At 45.8% G+C, this 18,171-nt stretch overlaps 1 protein-coding gene across 6 annotated transcripts in view; it reads right to left on the bottom strand.

Moving 5' to 3' along the window:
• Positions 1-3,220: 3,220 nt before the first annotated feature.
• Ccdc30 (coiled-coil domain containing 30) overlaps positions 3,221-18,171 on the bottom strand; it is an 83,513-nt gene continuing 68,562 nt past the window's right edge. For all 6 annotated transcript variants that reach the window (XM_057785311.1, XM_057785316.1, XM_057785312.1 and 3 more), the window contains 6 exons: positions 16,328-16,440; positions 11,472-11,613; positions 8,949-9,085; positions 8,508-8,622; positions 3,917-3,984; positions 3,221-3,572 (listed from right to left, as the gene is read on the bottom strand). In XM_057785311.1, the coding sequence (XP_057641294.1) occupies positions 3,377-3,572; positions 3,917-3,984; positions 8,508-8,622; positions 8,949-9,085; positions 11,472-11,613; positions 16,328-16,440 (771 nt within the window). In that variant the 3' untranslated portion in view covers positions 3,221-3,376. The remainder of the gene's footprint in view (positions 3,573-3,916; positions 3,985-8,507; positions 8,623-8,948; positions 9,086-11,471; positions 11,614-16,327; positions 16,441-18,171) is intronic.

Genomic DNA, 18,171 nt, shown 5'->3' with positions numbered 1-18,171 from the left:
TTCTGCCTCAAGCTTCCGGCTCATTTCCCTCAGAGCTGCAGTTTTATTTTTTTTTTTATTTTTTTTTATTTTTTTTTTTTAAGGTTTTTCGAGACAGGGTTTCTCTGTGGTTTTGGAGCCTGTCCTGGAACTAGCTCTTGTAGACCAGGCTGGTCTCGAACTCACAGAGATCCACCTGTCTCTGCCTCCCAAGTGCTGGGATTAAAGGCGTGCGCCACCACCGCCCGGCAGAGCTGCAGTTTTAAAACCAACCTTTGTGCTTGTAAATCGTGTGGGGCTTGGCATATTTAAAATAAATGCAGTTGTTTATGCGAAGCCCTAAAGGGCACCTAGTTGCCACCGCTGGTAGCTAAGGCCCGGAAGTAGAGACCCCTCCCCTGCCCCCTACTTCCTAGCCTCGTCTCATACCACTCTTCTCAATTACCGAACAGGAATGTTAGCCATTTACTGGACACAAGGATGAAATGCCTAGCCTGTCTGCCTCTGTTGTGGAGGACATTAGATTGCTATGTCCTTTAGGGCCTTGGGGTCTTTTTTGAAATGTTTTTTTCACCTTATGTTTTTATTTTTAGACAGTCTTGCTGTGTTTCCCCGGCTGGCTTCAAACGCACCGTCTTCCTACCTCAGCCTCCCAAATGTTGGGATTACATACATGGTTTGCCATATCCTTTTGGAATTAGGGCTGAACAGATGGTTTAGGATGTCTGTAGGAGAAAAGGGGCAAAGAAACCCCCGGGGCTCCAGCGAAAGAAATACACCATGGTTCTGAGACCTGAGCCAGTGAAAGAAATACTTTAGCCCCAAACCCAGAACCAAAGAAATACACCGTGACTCTGAAACCAGTGCCAAAGAAACACACTTTGACCCTAGAATCAGAGTCAGTGAAAGAAATATGCCCTGGCCCCCAAACTAGAGCCAAAAAGCTTAGAAAGGCCAGTGAAGAAAACACAGTTTGGCTCCCCCGACCCCCATCCCAAGAAGTCATATCTATATAAGTCCTGCTCCTGTTCAGTTTGCAGCGGCTCCTCTTCCACCCTGGCAGAGGCAACCACTCTCCTGGATTCTTCCCTCCCAACGAATCTCTTGCAGGAAGTTTGGGTGAAGACCTTCTTTTCCCAAAGCAGAGACGGAGCAGACGGAGCCAGCTGAGCACAGTGGGGTTGTTAACACTTTCTCGGGGGGGGGGGGGGGGGAGCTTCCCCCAGCAGCTGCGAGTTGTTACAACTTTGCCTGGGAAGTCGGAGACAGGAGCTGAGCGGAACAGGGCTGTGACCCTTTTCCTGGGGAACCCTACCCCTAGCAGAGCAGAGTTGCTACACTCCTAAGCACTGGAGCCAAACTGTAACAACTTCGCTTGGGAAGCCCTCTCCTGCGGGAACAGAGTTGTTACATTGGGGAAACCTTTCCTCAGAGCAGGGCTGTCAGCTGCTACCGCTATTCCCTGGCCCCCAATTGCCAGAACACTCTTGCACCCTAGCTGTAACCCTCAGTATTCTCTGGCTCCCGACTGCCAGAACACTCAGTATTTCTTGAATCCCTACTGCCAGAATCCTATCCATCTGAGCCACAATGCTTACAAGGTCCAGAGCATCCCAGCACCCATGTGATAAATTGGGTATCCTGCACATACCTGTAATCTCAGCTCCTAGGAGGGCGGAGACAAGATGTTCGATGGCTTAGTGGCTTCCAACCTAGTTGAGAAAATGTGAACCCCAGGTTCAAGGAGTGTAATGATTGTTCTGTCTCTTTAATAGACAAGCCACGCCCACTCCCTCCCTCATCGCTGAGGCAGGCTGATCTTCAGTTTCCTGCCTGAGCCCTCACTCTGCATGGCCTGCCTGTCCGTCTGTCTCTTGCTGCCACGTGGCTCACAGCCCGGGACCAGGTACCTGCGGCATGGTCTCGTGTTGCCCTGCCTGGGACCAGCCACAGCTCGGACCTGCAGCCGTCCCTGCCTGGGACTGGCTGCTCTCAGAGCCTGCTGCCTGCTGCCACATGACCCACTACCACCGCTTGGGGACCTGCAGCATGTCTCAAAAAACAAAACAAAAAAAACAAAAACAAAAAAAAGAGCATCCAGTTGGGTACACAGGGTAGGGGGGTGGCTCTGGGAGAAGTTGGGAGAGGGGTTGATTATACTCAAAACACACTAGATGAAGTTCTCGAAGATCTAATGAAAACTTAAAATAAAAATCCATGTATTGGGGGCTGGAGAGATGGCTCAGAGGTTAAGAGCATTGCCTGCTCTTCCAAAGGTCCTGAGTTCAATTCCCGGCAACCACATGGTGGCTCACAACCATCTGTAATGGGGTTTGGTGCAGGCATGCACACAGACAGAATATTGTATACATAATAAATAAGTAAATATTAAAAAAAATCCACGTATTAGCAGGGTGTGGTAGAGCGTGCTTGCAGTCCGATCTTTGGGAGGTGGAGGAAGAGTAGTTCAGGGTTATCTTCTGGCCCATCAAATTCGAGGCTCAGCTGGGCCACACGAGATGATGTCTCAAAAGTCTCCAAACAAAAACGTATTTGAAAAAGGACAATAAGCGATTAACTCCAAAATGAAATGTGTTTTGATAAGAATGGTTAAGTTACAAGTGTGTTTCTCTTAGTGTCCACCCCACTGCCTCTTGTAAAGTAGTAAGCTTTACTTTGGTATGGTCTAAACGGTGAATTTACTCACTAGCCGCTAGTCCCTCCCCTGCCATGCTTAATAGACATTAATCTTGTCTGGTGGAGGATTATTAAAGTTATTTTTTTAAATAAGTTTTTTTAAATTTATTATGTATACAAAGTTCTCTCTGCACTTATCCATGCAGGCCAGAAGAGGACCCCATGTCTCATTATTAATGGTTATGAGCCACCGTGTGGTTGCTGGGAATTGAACTCAGGACCCCTGGAACTATAATCAGCACTCTTAACCTCTGAGCCATTGCTCCAGCCCTATTAAAGTTATTTTTAAAAATTAGTTTCTTAGGGCTGGAGAGATGCTACAGTGGTTTTGAACATTTGTTCTTGCAGAGGGCTGGGGTTCAATTCCCAGCACCCACATGACAGTTCACAGCTGTCTGCAAGTCCAGTCTCAGGGGAACCAATGCCCTTTCTGGCTGATCATGCACGGAGTAGACAGACACATGCAGACAAAACATCAATACACAGAAAATAAAACAAAAAAAGTCATTATTAATGGGTCTATCAAACAAACAACAACTCCATCTTTAGAAAGCTTTTAATGACTGTTAAGTCAGCGATTTTGAAGACTCCTTGCTGCTTTCCAGCGTGTTCCGTGAGACCTCTCCAGGTCAGTTTGCGTCTTTACATCCATGGTCTGAGTTACTAGGTTCAGTTAGCATTGTTTTAGACAGCAGTGATGTCACAGTTCCAGCTTTTGGTCCCCTTGCATGTTGTATATCTCTTTTAGAGAAGTCACATTTATATATCCACTTTCAGAATTCTGTGAACATGAAAGAGGTTCAGGGGACTTGGGGATTGCTGTTGTTCCTTCTGATTTATGTAGTTCAGTCTCCTGGAGATTTTCAGCTGACAATACCAAACCTGTTCCTGAGAAACTGACAAAGGCCATGTGTGACGACATAAACATGCACAGAACTTCCTGGCAGATGTGCAGGGCTATGGGCCTATGGCACTGATAGGGACAGCATTCCATGGCTGTCAGGATCAAATAAAACAACAAAGCAAAGGCTTCCGGAAGCCCATGCTCAGGAATTACCCTCTGCCTGACATTTGCATTCTGTAGGACTAGAAAGGGGGTGAGGAGATCAGGGGGCTGGGAGCAGATTTAAACGCTAAATGCAGGAAAAAAAACCCAAAGCTGTGTTTTCTCAAGCCAGCCACTCAGAACCAGTGAGGAGCCAGGTGTGCAGATCATGGCTGTCTTGATGCATTGACTCACCTGGAGCTCTGCAAAGGTAGTATCTTTTTGAGTATTTCAAAAGCAGCATTGTCACTGATTATTGTTTCCTAAAAGAAAAATATCATAAAATATTTATTATTTTTGTTTTTGTATGTGAGTATGTGAATGTATGTGTGTATGTGTATTAGATCTCCTAGAGCTGGAGGTACCGGTGGCTGTGAGCCACCTGATGTGGGTGCAGGGAAGTAAACCCAGGTAACTCTGCAAGAACAATAGTTACTCTTAACCACTGAGCGATGCTCCGGTCCTATTCAGTCTTAAACCATACAATATACTACAAGCAATATAAGAATAAAAGGGTAGAGAATGAATAGCTGCCCTCCCCCTACCAGTGCCTTCCCATAGCTCTTGCCTCTCTCCCCTTCCTGCCTCTCTTTCCCCCTCTCCTCTCCTTATTCACTTTCTTTTCTCCCTGTTCCACCATCTTCTCTCTCTCTCTCTCTCTCTCTCTCTCTCTCTCTCTCTCTCTCTCTCTCTCCAAACACACACATGTTGCTGGGGAGCAAACCAAGAGCCAAGTGCATACTGAACAAGTGTTCTAACAACTGAACTACAGCCCCAGCCCAATCTTTTGAGGGGAGAGGCAGTAGAGATTGAACTAGGATGCTGAGTATCCCAGACAAGCATTCTACACTCGTCTCGTTCCTGATTTCTTTCTTTCCCCATTACATTGTCTGTCTGTCTGTCTGTCTGTATGCAGAGACCAGTAAACATCTTGTGGGGGCTGGTTCTCCCTTCCACCATGTGCATTCTAGGGATGGAACTCGGTGGTCAGGCTTGCCAGCAAGCATTTCCACCCAATGAGCCGTCTTACTGGCTTATTTCTTTCTCATGTGAGTCATTGTTAGTGAGCTGAGGCGCTTGGTTGTATGTGATCTTGTATTTTCTTGTTCTACTGGAGTTTTAGAGGGAGTATGGGGCAGTTATGATTTTCTGTATGTGAGATCATATCACCAGCCAATAGTGACAGTTTCACTTCTTCCTTTCCTATTTGGAAGCCTCTTTGTCAGGTGACCCCATCCAGGACTTCCAGAAGTGCACAGAACAGAAGTGGTTAGAGCAGAAATGCCTCATCTTGATCCTGATCTTAGAATGAACTTTCAACTTTCGCTCCTGAGACCCGTGTTAACTGTGTGTCTTTCATACATGGCCTCATCTTTTTTTGAGCTTTATGACTTTAAAAATAAAATGGTCCTTCCCAGGAAAAATGATAAAATCTGGCCATGGTGGCTTATGCTTGTAATCTCAGCACTCAAGAGACTGAGGCAGGAGGATCAACGTGAGTTTGAGGTTAACCTGGGCTATAGAGTGTGTTCCAGTTCACCCAGGGCTATAGAGTAGGGCACTCTGTCACAGGCCTTCTTCAAACCAATAGAACCAATAATGACAATAATAATGATGACAAAATAAAAACAGAGATGAACACAGACCAAACTTTACATGGTTTACTGGTTTCCCTGATCTGAACCACAGTTTAACTTTTGTTATAGACCAAGAAAAATTCCCAGCAATTCTGAGGGGGATGATACGCATGCATATATATATATATGCAAGGACTAAAACTAAAGTATCTTTGAGGGATGCTGCTCCTTATGTTTCAGAATTTTGTTTGCTTTGTTTTGTTTTTCAAGACAGGATTTCTCTGTGTAGCTTTGGAGCCTCTCCTGGAACTTGCTCTGAAGACCAGGCTGGCCTGTCTCTGCCTCCCAAATGCTGGGATTAAAGGTGTGTGCCCAACAATTCAAAAGCGGCAGGAAATCCCTGAAACTGACCAGATTCACTAGACCCCTCCATCTCCAAGCTGATACACTATAATGCTGATAGACTCCCTAGACCCCTCCATCTCCAAGCTGATACACTATAAAACTGGGAAGAAACAATCAGACCACCCCGGCTGCCTGGAAGGGACTCTCAGTCTGCTGAACTGCCTGCTGGTTGTGCAGTGAGCTCTAGGTTTCCAGCTTTAGTGAGCAGTCACCTGTGCCCGGGTGGGCTTTGGTGATGCAGCTGTCGTTGTGTCATTTCTGCTCCTGTAAGTGACCCCTAACCCACATTCCTGTAAGTAACCCTAACAAACTCATTGGTGATACCCATACTTTGGTCTGTTGCTGAGTCCTTGCTGGGGTTGTAACAGGGCCCTAGATATTAGTAGTCCCCCAGACCTTAGCCCAACTGACCCCTTGATGGAAATACCATTCAAGTCATAAAACTGAGCAATAGACAGCACCACCTGCCAAGACAAAAAACAAAGACCTAATCTATCAAAGTCCATAGTTGTGGGAAAGTCTCTAAATTTACTAACCTTGTTTTTTTTAACTTCTTTAAATCCTCACATTCACATAGCAGACACTTTACAAACTGAGCCTGTACCCAGCCCTACTGTTTTTATTTTTTATTTATTTTATTTTTTGTTTTTTCGAGACAGGGTTTCTCTGTAGCTTTGGAGCCTGTCCTGGAACTAGCTCTTGTAGACCACCTGGCCTGTTTTTATTTATTTTTTGTTGCTTTTTGCTTTGTTTTGTTTTGATAGGGTTTCACTGTATAGTCCTGGCTGTACTAGAATATCCCAGGCTGTGTAGAGAGAACAGGCCAGCTTTAAACTCACATAGATCTGCTTGCCTCTGCCTCTGGATTGCAGGGATTAAGGGCATGCACCACGTCTGTTTTTTTTTTTTGTTGTTTGTTTGTTTGCTTTGTTTTAAGATAGGACTTTGTGTATGCTAGGCTGTCACTCTACCAACCAAGCTACATTCTCAGCCCAGCTCTGTTTTTAACTTTTTTATTTCATTTAGTGTCTGTGTGTGTGTATATATGTGTGCGTGTGTATACCCTATACATGGTCAGCCTACCCTGTTTTTTAAGAAATTTAATTATATTTTAATTATTTTTATTAATTAATTTGTGTGTATGTGGGGGTCGGAGGGCTTGACTCTATTCTTTGACCTGGGGGTACCAGGGAACGCTTAGGTCTTTTTTTTTTTTTTGGTTTTTTTCAAGACAGGGTTTCTCTGTAGCTTTGGTGCCCGTCCTGGAACTAGCTCTTGTAGACCAGGCTGGCCTCGAACTCCCAGAGATCCGCCTGCCTCTGCCTCTCGAGTGCTGGGATTAAAGGCGTGCGCCACCACCGCCCGGCCGAACGCCTAGGTCTTTAGGCTAAAGCCACCCTACCAATCAAGCTTTGTTGGTTTTTGTTGCTGTTGAATGTGTGTATGCTGTTGCTGCTGTTGTTTTTTTATTCCCTTGGTTGAGAGAGTCTTATGTACCCCAGACTGGCCTTGAAATCATTAAGTAGCAGAAGCTAGTCTTGAACTTCTAACCCTCCTGCTTCAGGCTTCTCTATGCTGGGATTACAGGCGTGAGCCACCATGCCCAGCCTCCATGTAGTCTTTTATATTTATTTGTGTGTGTGTGTGTGTGTGTGTGCCTTTCTGTTCTGGAGTCAAGACTTAAGGAAGTCTTAAGACTCTCTTTGTAGTCCAGGACTCGGCCGAGTTGCTGGAGCTAATGGTTGATGAATGACTATGTAGAAAGTTGAGAAAAAAACTCACTCCAGCAAATAGAAAAACTATTGGCAACCAGGTCCTGTCAGTTTTGCTTTGGATGACGACTAGAAAACAAACACCCCGTGTAGCTTAGAAATAGCCACCTTTGTGAGAATAAACAAGATACAGAATTTATAGCAATTGTGGCAACTCCACAGTTACCAAATCTGTGGAGAAGCATCTTCCAAAGGGGACCCTTGCAGGGGATGCACACATGGAAGGGAGGAAGCAGTCTCTACCCTGGAAATAGCATCAGTTCTGCTTACTGAACTCCCTCGGTCTTCACCAGATGCTGGACCTCTACCGAGCCTCTACCCGTCTCCTCAGTTCTCCTTGGCTATTCGTCTGTTGGAATATGGAACATGTTTTTCTCTGACTTGGTTGTTCTCCTTAGTCTTGACTCATTATCAGACTAAACTGGCTCCAGTGGACCTTTCTAAGCCTCAGACTTGTTATTCTTTCTTTCTAAATAGGGTTAGACTAATACACTGCCAACAGGGTTGTTCAGAAGGAGGGATATCTGCGAAAACAGCATCCATTCATTCTCAAAGCATTCTGTTGTGCCTGTCTGCAGATTCGGATAAGTATGATCTATGCCTGTCCTCGGGTATGGTCATGTATGAGCTATGCCTGTCCTCGGGTATGGTCATGAATGAGCTATGCCTGTCCTCGGGTATGGTCATGTATGAAACACAGTTCTTGCCCTCTGGACCTCACTGCTGAGTTATTGATCTAGAGAAGAGAAAAGGTAATGACAATGTAGCACGTTAAGAAAGATGCTCAGAGGCATACACAGATGTCTTTGGGAATCACACAGGGTAAAAGTGTTATCAAAATTGACCCAGTGATGAGCAGGGGTCACCAAGAATGGTCACAGGTTTGTTGCTCCATGTCTCCCCGAGAAGCCTCTGTCACAGCTCATGTGTGGCCTGGAACAGGCTATGGTTCTAGAGGAAGCCAAGAGAGGGCAGGGTGAACCCGCGAACCAAACCTTAGAGTCAGGACCCAGTACGAAGTGCACATCTTACTTCCACTCTGCGAATCTGGATGCTCCTTATAATGCGTTCTAAGAGACTGATTTGCTGCATAAGCCGGAGGCAGTTTTCCTGCAGTTGCTGGTTTTCTTTATCCAGTAAAAATGCCCTAAACATGGCATAAATCAGAGGCATAGCTAGAAATGTCTTCCTTGCTTCCTCTCTCCTTCCTTCCTCCCTCCTTCCCTCCCTCCCTCCCTCTCTCCTTCCTTCCCTCCCTCCCTCTTTGTCTGTGCAGGGATTGCACACAGGCCCTCAAGCATGCTAAGCATGTGCTTTACCACTGTTATACAGACTCCCCCCACCCCAACACGGTCTTTAATGCCACGGTGCCTGCCACTTGCTTGAACACCTGGAAGCAGAAGTCAGCAGAACAGACTCACAGACGCCCCCTCCCCACAGTCCCCAGAACCACCTGTGTGCCGCTGCACCTACTTGCTCTGGATTGCAGAGACTGTGGACTTATTGCTGCAGATCAGTTCTTCTTGATTTGTGACTTGTTCTAGCAGCTTCCTCTTTTCCAGGAGGAGGATGTCATTTTGGGTCATGATCTGGCCCTGGAACTCCTTCTCCTGGGGATGAGCACAGGGGAGAACAACATATACATGAAAGACTTCAGTCTGTTCCCATGGCTTTTTTTTTTTTTTTTTTTTTTTAAAGATTCAGGTATTATGTATAAAGTGTTCTGGGCACCAGATCACCACCATGTGTGCTGGGAATTGAATTCAGAACCTCCAGAAGAACAGTCAGTGCTCTTAACCTCTGAGCCATCTCCCAGCCCCTGTTCCCATGTCTTAACAGGAACTCTTGCTTTCTCTCTTTCTGGCCCCAAATCTGTTGGCACCTGTCTGCTGCCAACATGCTTAGTTATACTAGATGCCCTCCTGTTGGTGGTGTTTACTTAGGGAATGTATGCATTCACAATTAGAAGTACCATGGTGGGCTGGGCAGTGGTGGCGCACACCTTTAATCCCAGTACTTGGGAGGCAGAGGCAGATGGATCTCTGAGAGTACCAAACCAAGACAGCCTGGTCTACAGAGGGAGTTCCAGGACAGTCAGGGCTACACAGAGAAATCCTGTCTGGAAAAACAAAACAAAACAACAACAACAAAAAAGAAATACTGTGACAGCCAATTTTTAGCAAGCAACAGTGTCTTTCCTGTATTTTAATCCCAATAGGTATCAAACCACCAGTAAGTGTAACTGCTTTCCATGCTCTTGCCCCTGGATACATTTCCATCGGCTTTGTAGATATTTTGTTGTTGTTGTTTTGATATACTCTATGGTGGGAGTCTTGCCTCAGCCTCTTGAGTGCTGGGATTGTGGCCTGTGTCACCATGCTCAGCTTGCTGTGTTCTCTTTTAATTTGTTAATTTATTTTAAGCACTTATGTGTGTATGGGTGCGCACCATAACATGTACGTGGAGGGCTAGGTATAAGCAGCAGGGATCAGTTCTCTCCTTCCGCCATGCGAAGCCTGGGGATTGAACTCAGGTTGTCAGACTTGGCAGCAGGTGCTTTTACCCACTGAGCCATCTAGCCGGCCCACAGTTATCTTCATTTTTAGGCAGAGAGAGAAAGTTAAGAACTTAGCCTCCTGTTCGTGCCTTAGACAAATCAAATTATCACATACCCAGTGGCTTTATGTGGCAAATTGACTTTATCACCATTCTAGGGGCCTAAACGTGAATCAAGATGTTGCCAGGGTTAGTTCTAGGGACCCAGAAGGTCTCCCTGTCAGTATCAGAGGTGCCTGTCAGGGAAGTGCTCTATGCTGGACTCTACCCTGAGCCCTCACAGGGAGCCTGTTCCAAGCCTCCTCCTGTTGCATGGTTGCCAGGTATCCTCCATGTTCTCTGACTTTATAGACATTCCCTTTCCCTCTCCACTTCTGTCCTCATGAGATGCTCCTTCCCATGGGATGTGTTCTTGTCTCTGCATCTGCCACTCCTCTTACAAAGACACAGGCAATTGGATTTTGAATTCGCTCTCTTATAGGATGACCTCCTTTTAACTGATACACCTGCAGAGGCAGGCTTTCCAAACTGGCAGCTTGCATCTGTACTCTACGTAAGAGACATGAATTTGGGGGACACTGTCTTACCAAGTTTGTGCACATATACACACACAGGACTAATATTTTTTTTAAAAAAGATTTCTTTTTATTTTATGTATATGTGTGCTTTGCCTGCATATACATGTGTGCGAGCCACATGCATGACTGGTGCCCGATGGAGCCAGAAGAGGTGTCAGATCCCCTAGAACTGGATGATTATGAGCCACCATGAGTGTTCTCAGAACCAGACCTGGGTCCACTGTAAAAGCAGCAAGTGCTCTTAACTCCGGAGCCATCACTCTGAGATGAATATTTCCATTCGTAGGTGAGACAATGGCAGATTACTAGTGAGGCACCTCTTCAATATCCTATTTGGGTTAGCAACCCTAAAAGCCTTGCAGGTCCTTAGGGGATTCCTTACATTCAGTTTGGTGGGGTTAGCTGGGTTGGTAAAGTGCCCTGTAAACATGAGACCCTGAGTTTGATCCCTAGAACCCACCTAAAAATGTTGGGCATGGCTTGAGTGCTTGGAATCCCAGCCATGAGTGGTAAAGAGATTGGGATCCCTGGGCTGCTGCAGGCTTTAGTCTCCTTGGTGAATACCAGACCAATGAGAAAAAGGAGGAACTCCATGCATGTTCTGGGAGATGACCCCTGACCTTGTCTCCTGATATCATCCACATGCATCGACATATAAGCAATCATGCACACACGCGGACACACAGACACGCACACACATGACGATGTGTGCACACACATACATGTGCATTAAAAATAAAGAGAATTCATCACACTGAAAGATGGAAGCTGGGGCCGTGGGTAATGAGAAATGAGCAGGCGCTCTTGAACGGCTAACCACCAGTGATGTCAATGCGCTCTGGGCTTTTTTTTTTTTCCTCACCAGTTCAATCTTTTGTTGCAGTTTTCCAGTTTCATCTTCGAGTTCTTTAATCCTCTTATTTCGTATTTCTAACTCATGGCTTAGACGGTCCTTGACCTTTTGAAGCTTGGCTTTGTGGCAGTGGTGTTTGTCTTTGTAGTTTCTATAAAAGCAAAATTCAGGATGAACTTGCCAGAATACAAGTAAGGCCTGCTTGGCCTCTTTTGGGACCTACGGACCTTTAGTAGGGATGCTTTCTTGCTTCACTTCTTCACGCCATGTGTGGAGGAATCCGAAATAACCCCCTCTTTTCAGACCGTCCCATGAACTCAAGCCTCTGGACCACCTTGGTTTGAACTGATGATAGCTTTAGTGTCTGAATTTAATTCTGGAACCTCCTGGACACAGGAATTCTGAACCCTGCCCCACTGATGAGAATTACTACTAACGGTTTTCTAGTTCCTGCCTATACTGTTTTATTTGCTTTGTTTTGAGACAGGGTCTCATCATATAGCCCTGGCTGGCCTGGAACTCTCCATATGAACCAGACTGGCCTTGAACTCACAGAGATTCACCTGGCTCTGCCTTCCTCCCAAGTGATGAACCTAGAGGCATGTGCCATCACACCCAGTCTACACACTTTAAATTTTAAAAAACATTATTATTATTTCCACAACATGTTTGTGGAGGTCAGAGGACAACTTGTAGGAGCTGGTTCTCTCCTTTTACCATGTGGGTCTCAGGGACTGAACTCAGGGCTTGAGGTTTTGTGACAAGTGCCTTTATCAGCTGAGCCTCTGACTGGTCCCTAGTTTTCTTTCTTTCTTTCTTTCTTTCTTTCTTTCTTTCTTTCTTTCTTTCTTTCTTTCTTCCTTCCTTCCTTCCTTCCTTCCTTCCTTCCTTTCTTTTTTAAAAATATTTTTTAAGAAATTGTTTGTTATTCATAGTGTTCTGCCGGCATGCATGCCTGCATGCCAGAAGAGGGCCTCGTGACAGATGACTGTGAGTCTCCATGTGGTGCTGGGAACTGAACTCCCCACCTCTGGAAGAGCTGCCAGTGCTCTTAACCTCTGGGTCATCTCTTCAGTCCCCCTCATTTTCTTTTTGTCTTTACAGAATCCATGAGTTTTGACTGAGCGAGAGTTGTCTTGAAAAAAATAATCTAAATCAATCTAAATATCTAAATTAATAGCTAGATTTGTCTAGCTTTTGTTATGGCTACATAAATCCATGTCCATTTTAGCTAACAGAATATAAAGAGGAAGGCAGCGTGCCTTAAAGGAACTCAGCATGCACTGCTTTCTCTGCCTGCTTACTGACTGAGATGCTGTTGTTGTAGTGAAATGCCGTCAGCCATGTGACTGGGTTCCATGAGGCTAGCCTGGTCTAGTTCCAGGACAGCCAGGGCTACACAGAGACACCCTGTCTTGAAAAACCAAAACCCAACTAACCAACTAACCCCAGCTACAACCACCACTACCACCACCACCACCACAACAACAACAACAAAAAGTCCCTACAAGATGCTCAGGCAAGAACAAAATAATAGAAGCCTAGGCTTCTTCTTCTTTTTTTTTTTTTTTTTTTTTTTTTTTTTTTTTTTTTTTGGTTTTTCGAGACAGGGTTTCTCTGTGGCTTTGGAGCCTGTCCTGGAACTAGCTCTTGTAGACCAGGCTGGTCTCGAACTCACAGAGATTCACCTGTCTCTGCCTCCCAAGTGCTGGGATTAAAGGCGTGCGCCACCACCGCCCAGCTAAGCCTAGGCTTCTGATGCAGCGAAGCTCCATGCAAGCCTGGTCTGCTTATGTCTGCACTGTCAGCTAAGACAGTAACACCCACACATACTGCATGTCTCCTTTCAGTTCTTTAGGCAGAGTCCTACTGTATAGCTTAGACTGGCCTGGAACTCACTATGTAGCCCAGACTGGCCTCAGACTCATAATCCCAGTGCTGGGGTTATGGATATGTATCACCATGTCCAGTTTTATATCTTCTGCTTTGTGTGTGCATATATGTGTGCATGCGTGTATGTGTGTTCATGTGTACATGCAGGCATGCATAAATGTGTGGTTAATTACAGAAGCCCAAGGTCGATGTCTGGGTGTTGCCCTCCACCTTATTTTTTTTATTTATTTTTTATATTTTTAAAAATTTATTTATTATGTATACAGTGTTCTGGTCACAAGATCTCATTATAGATGGGTGTGAGCCATCATATAATTGCTGGGAATTGAACTCAACTCAGGACTTCCGGAACAGCAGTCAGTTCTCTTAACCTTTGAGCCATCTCTCCAGCACCTGCCCTCCCCACCTTATATGTAGATAGAGTCTCTCACTGAATCTGAAGCTCACCTGTTTGACTAGGCTGACTGGCCAGGAGCTCCAGGGATCGCCCTGTCTCCTCCTTTCCCTCAGCACCAAGGTAACAGACTTGTTACATGTTTTCTGTGGACCCAAACTCAGGCCCTCATATAACGCTACTGACTAAGCTGCCCCTGGCTTCTGAAGCGATTTCTATTCAGTGTATCCTACAGTACCCTAACTAAAAACTCACGATAGACAACTTTATTCATAAACTTGCCACAGACCCATTTCAGTCCGAGGCCCTTGCACAGCACCTACTACATAGTGTGAGACACACACTTCTGTGAGTTTTCAGTCCCCTAGAAGATGACTTCCTCCCGTGCACAGTCTCATTTCCTTTGGCGTTGGGAATGCGTAGCGGGACTGCTCCTGGGTATGGGCATCCTGGGGCGCATCAGAGGTAGAGCACCTCACAGTGCATCAACCTCCTTCCCTCCTCCATATCTCCCAGGTCTTCACAGGGCCCCAGTAGATTTCTTGGTTTTGAGGCAGTGCCTCACATTGCGGCCTACGCTGGCTTTGAACTCCTGATCCTTTGCCTCTACTTTCCAAGAGCTGAGATTATAGGTGTGTGCTACTACAGTAAAATCATGACAGTTTTTTTTTTTTCTAAAGCACTCTGTCTCGGAGGCTGGAGAGATGGCTCAGTGGTTAAGAGCACCAGCTGCTCTTCCAGAGGACCTGGACCCACGTGGCAGCTTACAACTGTCGTTAACTCCAGTTCCAGGGGATCTGACACCTTCAAACCAATGCACATAAAATGAATTTAAATGAATTATTAAAAAAATAAAAAACTGTGCTTCGGAGGTCTGTGCTCTTCAACTCTGGATACATGTTACAGACGTATGGTGATGCTTTGGGAAAACACTGACTCCCCCCCTCCCCCAGATCTTGATTAAATTCATGTATGTCAGTACTCAGGCACATGCAGCCAGGGTTGGATCCATTTTTCTAAAGGTCATGCATAAATAACATGGAAAATTATCCAACCTCACAGATGTAACCCCCCCCCCATACACACTCAAAATAGAGTGGAAAGCCCTAGCTAAGTGTATATGTAAATAATGGGGGATGGTGGGAGACGGAAGTCAGACATGAAGAGAATACCGTGCAAAATGAGTCTGTTCAGAAATCTGGAAAATGCAGACGTCACAACAGTGGCTTCCTAAGGATAAGAGAGAGCGGCAGACTGCACACAAGCAGGAGACAACTCAGCAGCGGGGGACATGTTCCACGTCGTGATAGAGGTGGGAGTTACATGCATATACACTTGCCACAATGCATTGAACTATGTATTAGTTTTTTGGACATGTGTTCTACATACATCAAAAGCAAGAATGTTGGAGGAAATTTTCATCAAGGTCCCCTCCCCCCCTCGACTATGGTACTCTCCACAAAGAAGGATGTGGAGAAACAGCAACTCCTCCATCACGATGGCAGTAGAGGAGAGATGCTTTTGAACGCTTGCCAGTGCATTAATGAGGCATGGTACTATTCAATCATCGGACCACTGAGTCATTCCAAACAGAATCAGGGCTGTGGCGGGATGGCTGGCGGATTCCCGCAGGTCTAGAGCCAGCAAAGCTTTTCCGCTTGCATTTTTTGCTCTTTGCACTGTCTGGCGCCAACTGCTGGCTAAAGCATGAAATACACTGAGTAAAATAGTGTAGTTTCATAACTACCAGTAGGGGGAGTTCTGTAGCAGGTTGGTACCAGCATGCTGACACTATTTGTAGCTAGTAGTGCGAGAATGAGACTTGTGCCTGGCCTCAGGGAGGTCCCAGGAAGGCTCCACGGAGGCAGGTGACAGGTAGTGATGGCTAACGTGCTTGGCCAAGTATAAGCCAAAGTCTCAGCTGAGACTTTTGAGCTCCCAGGTCGTCAGGCATCCAGTGCACATACTGTCCAGACCGAGGAAAGGAAGAGAGAGACTGGAGAAATGGCTCAGTGGTTAGGCATGCCTGTTGCTCTTCCAGAGGACACCAGTTCAGTTCCCAGCACCCACATGGCAGCTCACAAGCATGGGTGACTCCTATTCCAGGGGTTCTGACACCCTCTACTGGTCACCAAGGGCTCCCACAGAGTACACATGAATGCGTGCAGACTCACACATATACACAGAAATTAAAAACAAATAAGTAAATATTAAAGAATGTAGGGAAAACCCTTGAAGACAGTGAGAGGGTATATCTGAAGAAAGCAAGATATAGCTGAGCAATGGTGGCGCACGCCTTTAATCCCAGCACTCGGGAGGCAGAGGCAGGCGGATCTCTGTGAGTTCGAGACCAGCCTGGTCTACAGAGCTAGTTCCAGGACAGGCTCCAAAGCCACAGAGAAACCCTGTCTCGAAAAAAACCAAAAAAAAAAAAAAAAAAAAAAAGAAAAGAAAAGAAAAGAAAAGAAAAAAGAAAGCAAGATATAGACAGAGAGCTCAAGAAACTGTTAAGTCCCTCTTTGTTTCGGCAGAACAGCCCCTGTGTCCTGTTTGCCCACAGGAAACCTGCTTTGTTTACCTCACATGCTCACCAAGTTGCTCCAAAAAACGCCCGTGTTCTTGCCAGAGAGCATCCTTTTCTTGCTGTAACTTTGATAGTTTCTCTGACAGTTCCTGGTTGCTCTTGACATACTGAAAAAGACAAACAAAAGGCGGGGGGTGATGGTGGAAAGGGAGCAGGCTGTGCCTGGGTACAGAAGTCCCCACATAAACCCTGATGAGCCTAGGGACCGCTGAAAACAGGGAGATGAAAAGTACTCTTTCATGTCTGGGAGCTGGTCCACCCCTCCTGCAGGGAGACAGGAGCTCTTGGCTCAGGACCATTCGGGACCTCACCCCATGTGTCCCCTTGTCTGGTTGCTTATTTCTAACCTTTAAAATGCCCTTTATAACAAACCAGGAAACAGAAGTGTAGCGAACTCTGTGTTGTGTGAGTGCCCTAGCAAAGGCTGAGTCTCAGGAGGAACCGAGGGCCCTGGTCCATGAGCCTCCACGTTCATGGATGTGATGCGATAGTAGAGGACGAAAGGAGGGAGTTTGCTTTTTTATAACGTGCGTGCATAAGTTAAAGAAAGTCTCTTGACCTTGACCCATAAGATATTTGCATCTAGAAGTGGCTGCAGTGACTAGAACCTCAAAAGTGGGGATCTGACTGGTCAGATCAGAAGATTCAGGTCAAGAACCCTTTACCCAGAATGCTTGAGATAAGAGGCAGTCAGGATTTGGGCGATATTTGCAGTATGTGATGGGTTATATGGTCTTGGGAACGAGACCCAAAGCCAAAGACAAACTTCATGTGTGTCTCGTATACACCTTTTTCACATGGCCTGGAAGTATCATGTTTTTGTGAGTGTGTGTGAGTGTGTGTATATGTGAGAGTATGTGTGTGTGAGTGTGAGTGTGTGTGTGAGCATGTGTGAGTATGTGTGTGTGTATGTGCAAGTGATTGAGTGTGTGTGGGTGAGAGAGTGTGTGTGAGAGCATGTGCGTGCAGCTCTAGTTTGATGACGTGAGGTCGTGTGTGGAGCTGGCTGCATGCAATGTCATGTCAGCATTCAAAACATTTCCAGCATGTGTGTGTCTGGTTTGAGACAAGTTCCTGCAGTGTAGTACTCATCATGGCCTAGAACTCCTGGGCTAAAAACAATCCTCCTGCTTCAGCCTACCAAGTAGTTGGAATGACAGGCATGTGCCACCAGGTCCAGCTCCAAAAATTTCAGATTTGGGAACATTTTAGATTTCCAAGTTTTGAATTAGGGCTTTGTTTTTTAAAGACAGGGTTTCTCTGTGTAACAGCCATAGCTGTCCTGAAAATTGCTTTGTAGACCAGGTTGGCCTCCAATTTACAGAGATTCCAATTTACAGAGATTTGCCTAAATACGTGCACACCACCCCAGTTGATTAGCTGATTAGGGATTCTCCTTCCTTCCTTCCTTCCTTCCTTCCTTCCTTCCTTCCTTCCTTTTTTTTTTTTAAGATTTATTTATTATGTATAGCTACCAAATCTCATTACAGATGGTTGCTTGGAATTGAACTCATGACCTCTGGAAGAGCAGCCAGTGCTCTTAACCTCTGAGCCATCTCTCCAGCCCTGACTAGTGATTCTTAATCCTGTAGTCTGATCTCATTGTCACTGAGCACACACAGCAAAAGAGTTGATTACATCATTGGCTAACCGTTGCCTGCAGGAGGTAAGAGCTATGGGGGACAGCATGAAGCATCCCCCTAGAGGCTCATGCCAAAGGCATGATGCCCGATGATGGGCTTTGGGGAAACTGGCTGGTTCCTGAGGCTTCTGAACTAAATAATGGATTAACTAACCACTTGCTGGATTCAATGGGGTACAGCCTAGCTAGAGGAAGT

Source organism: Chionomys nivalis, chromosome 11, assembly GCF_950005125.1.
Source record: "Chionomys nivalis chromosome 11, mChiNiv1.1, whole genome shotgun sequence".
NCBI lineage: Eukaryota > Metazoa > Chordata > Mammalia > Rodentia > Cricetidae > Chionomys > Chionomys nivalis.
This window is presented reverse-complemented; position numbering and strand designations above follow the sequence as displayed.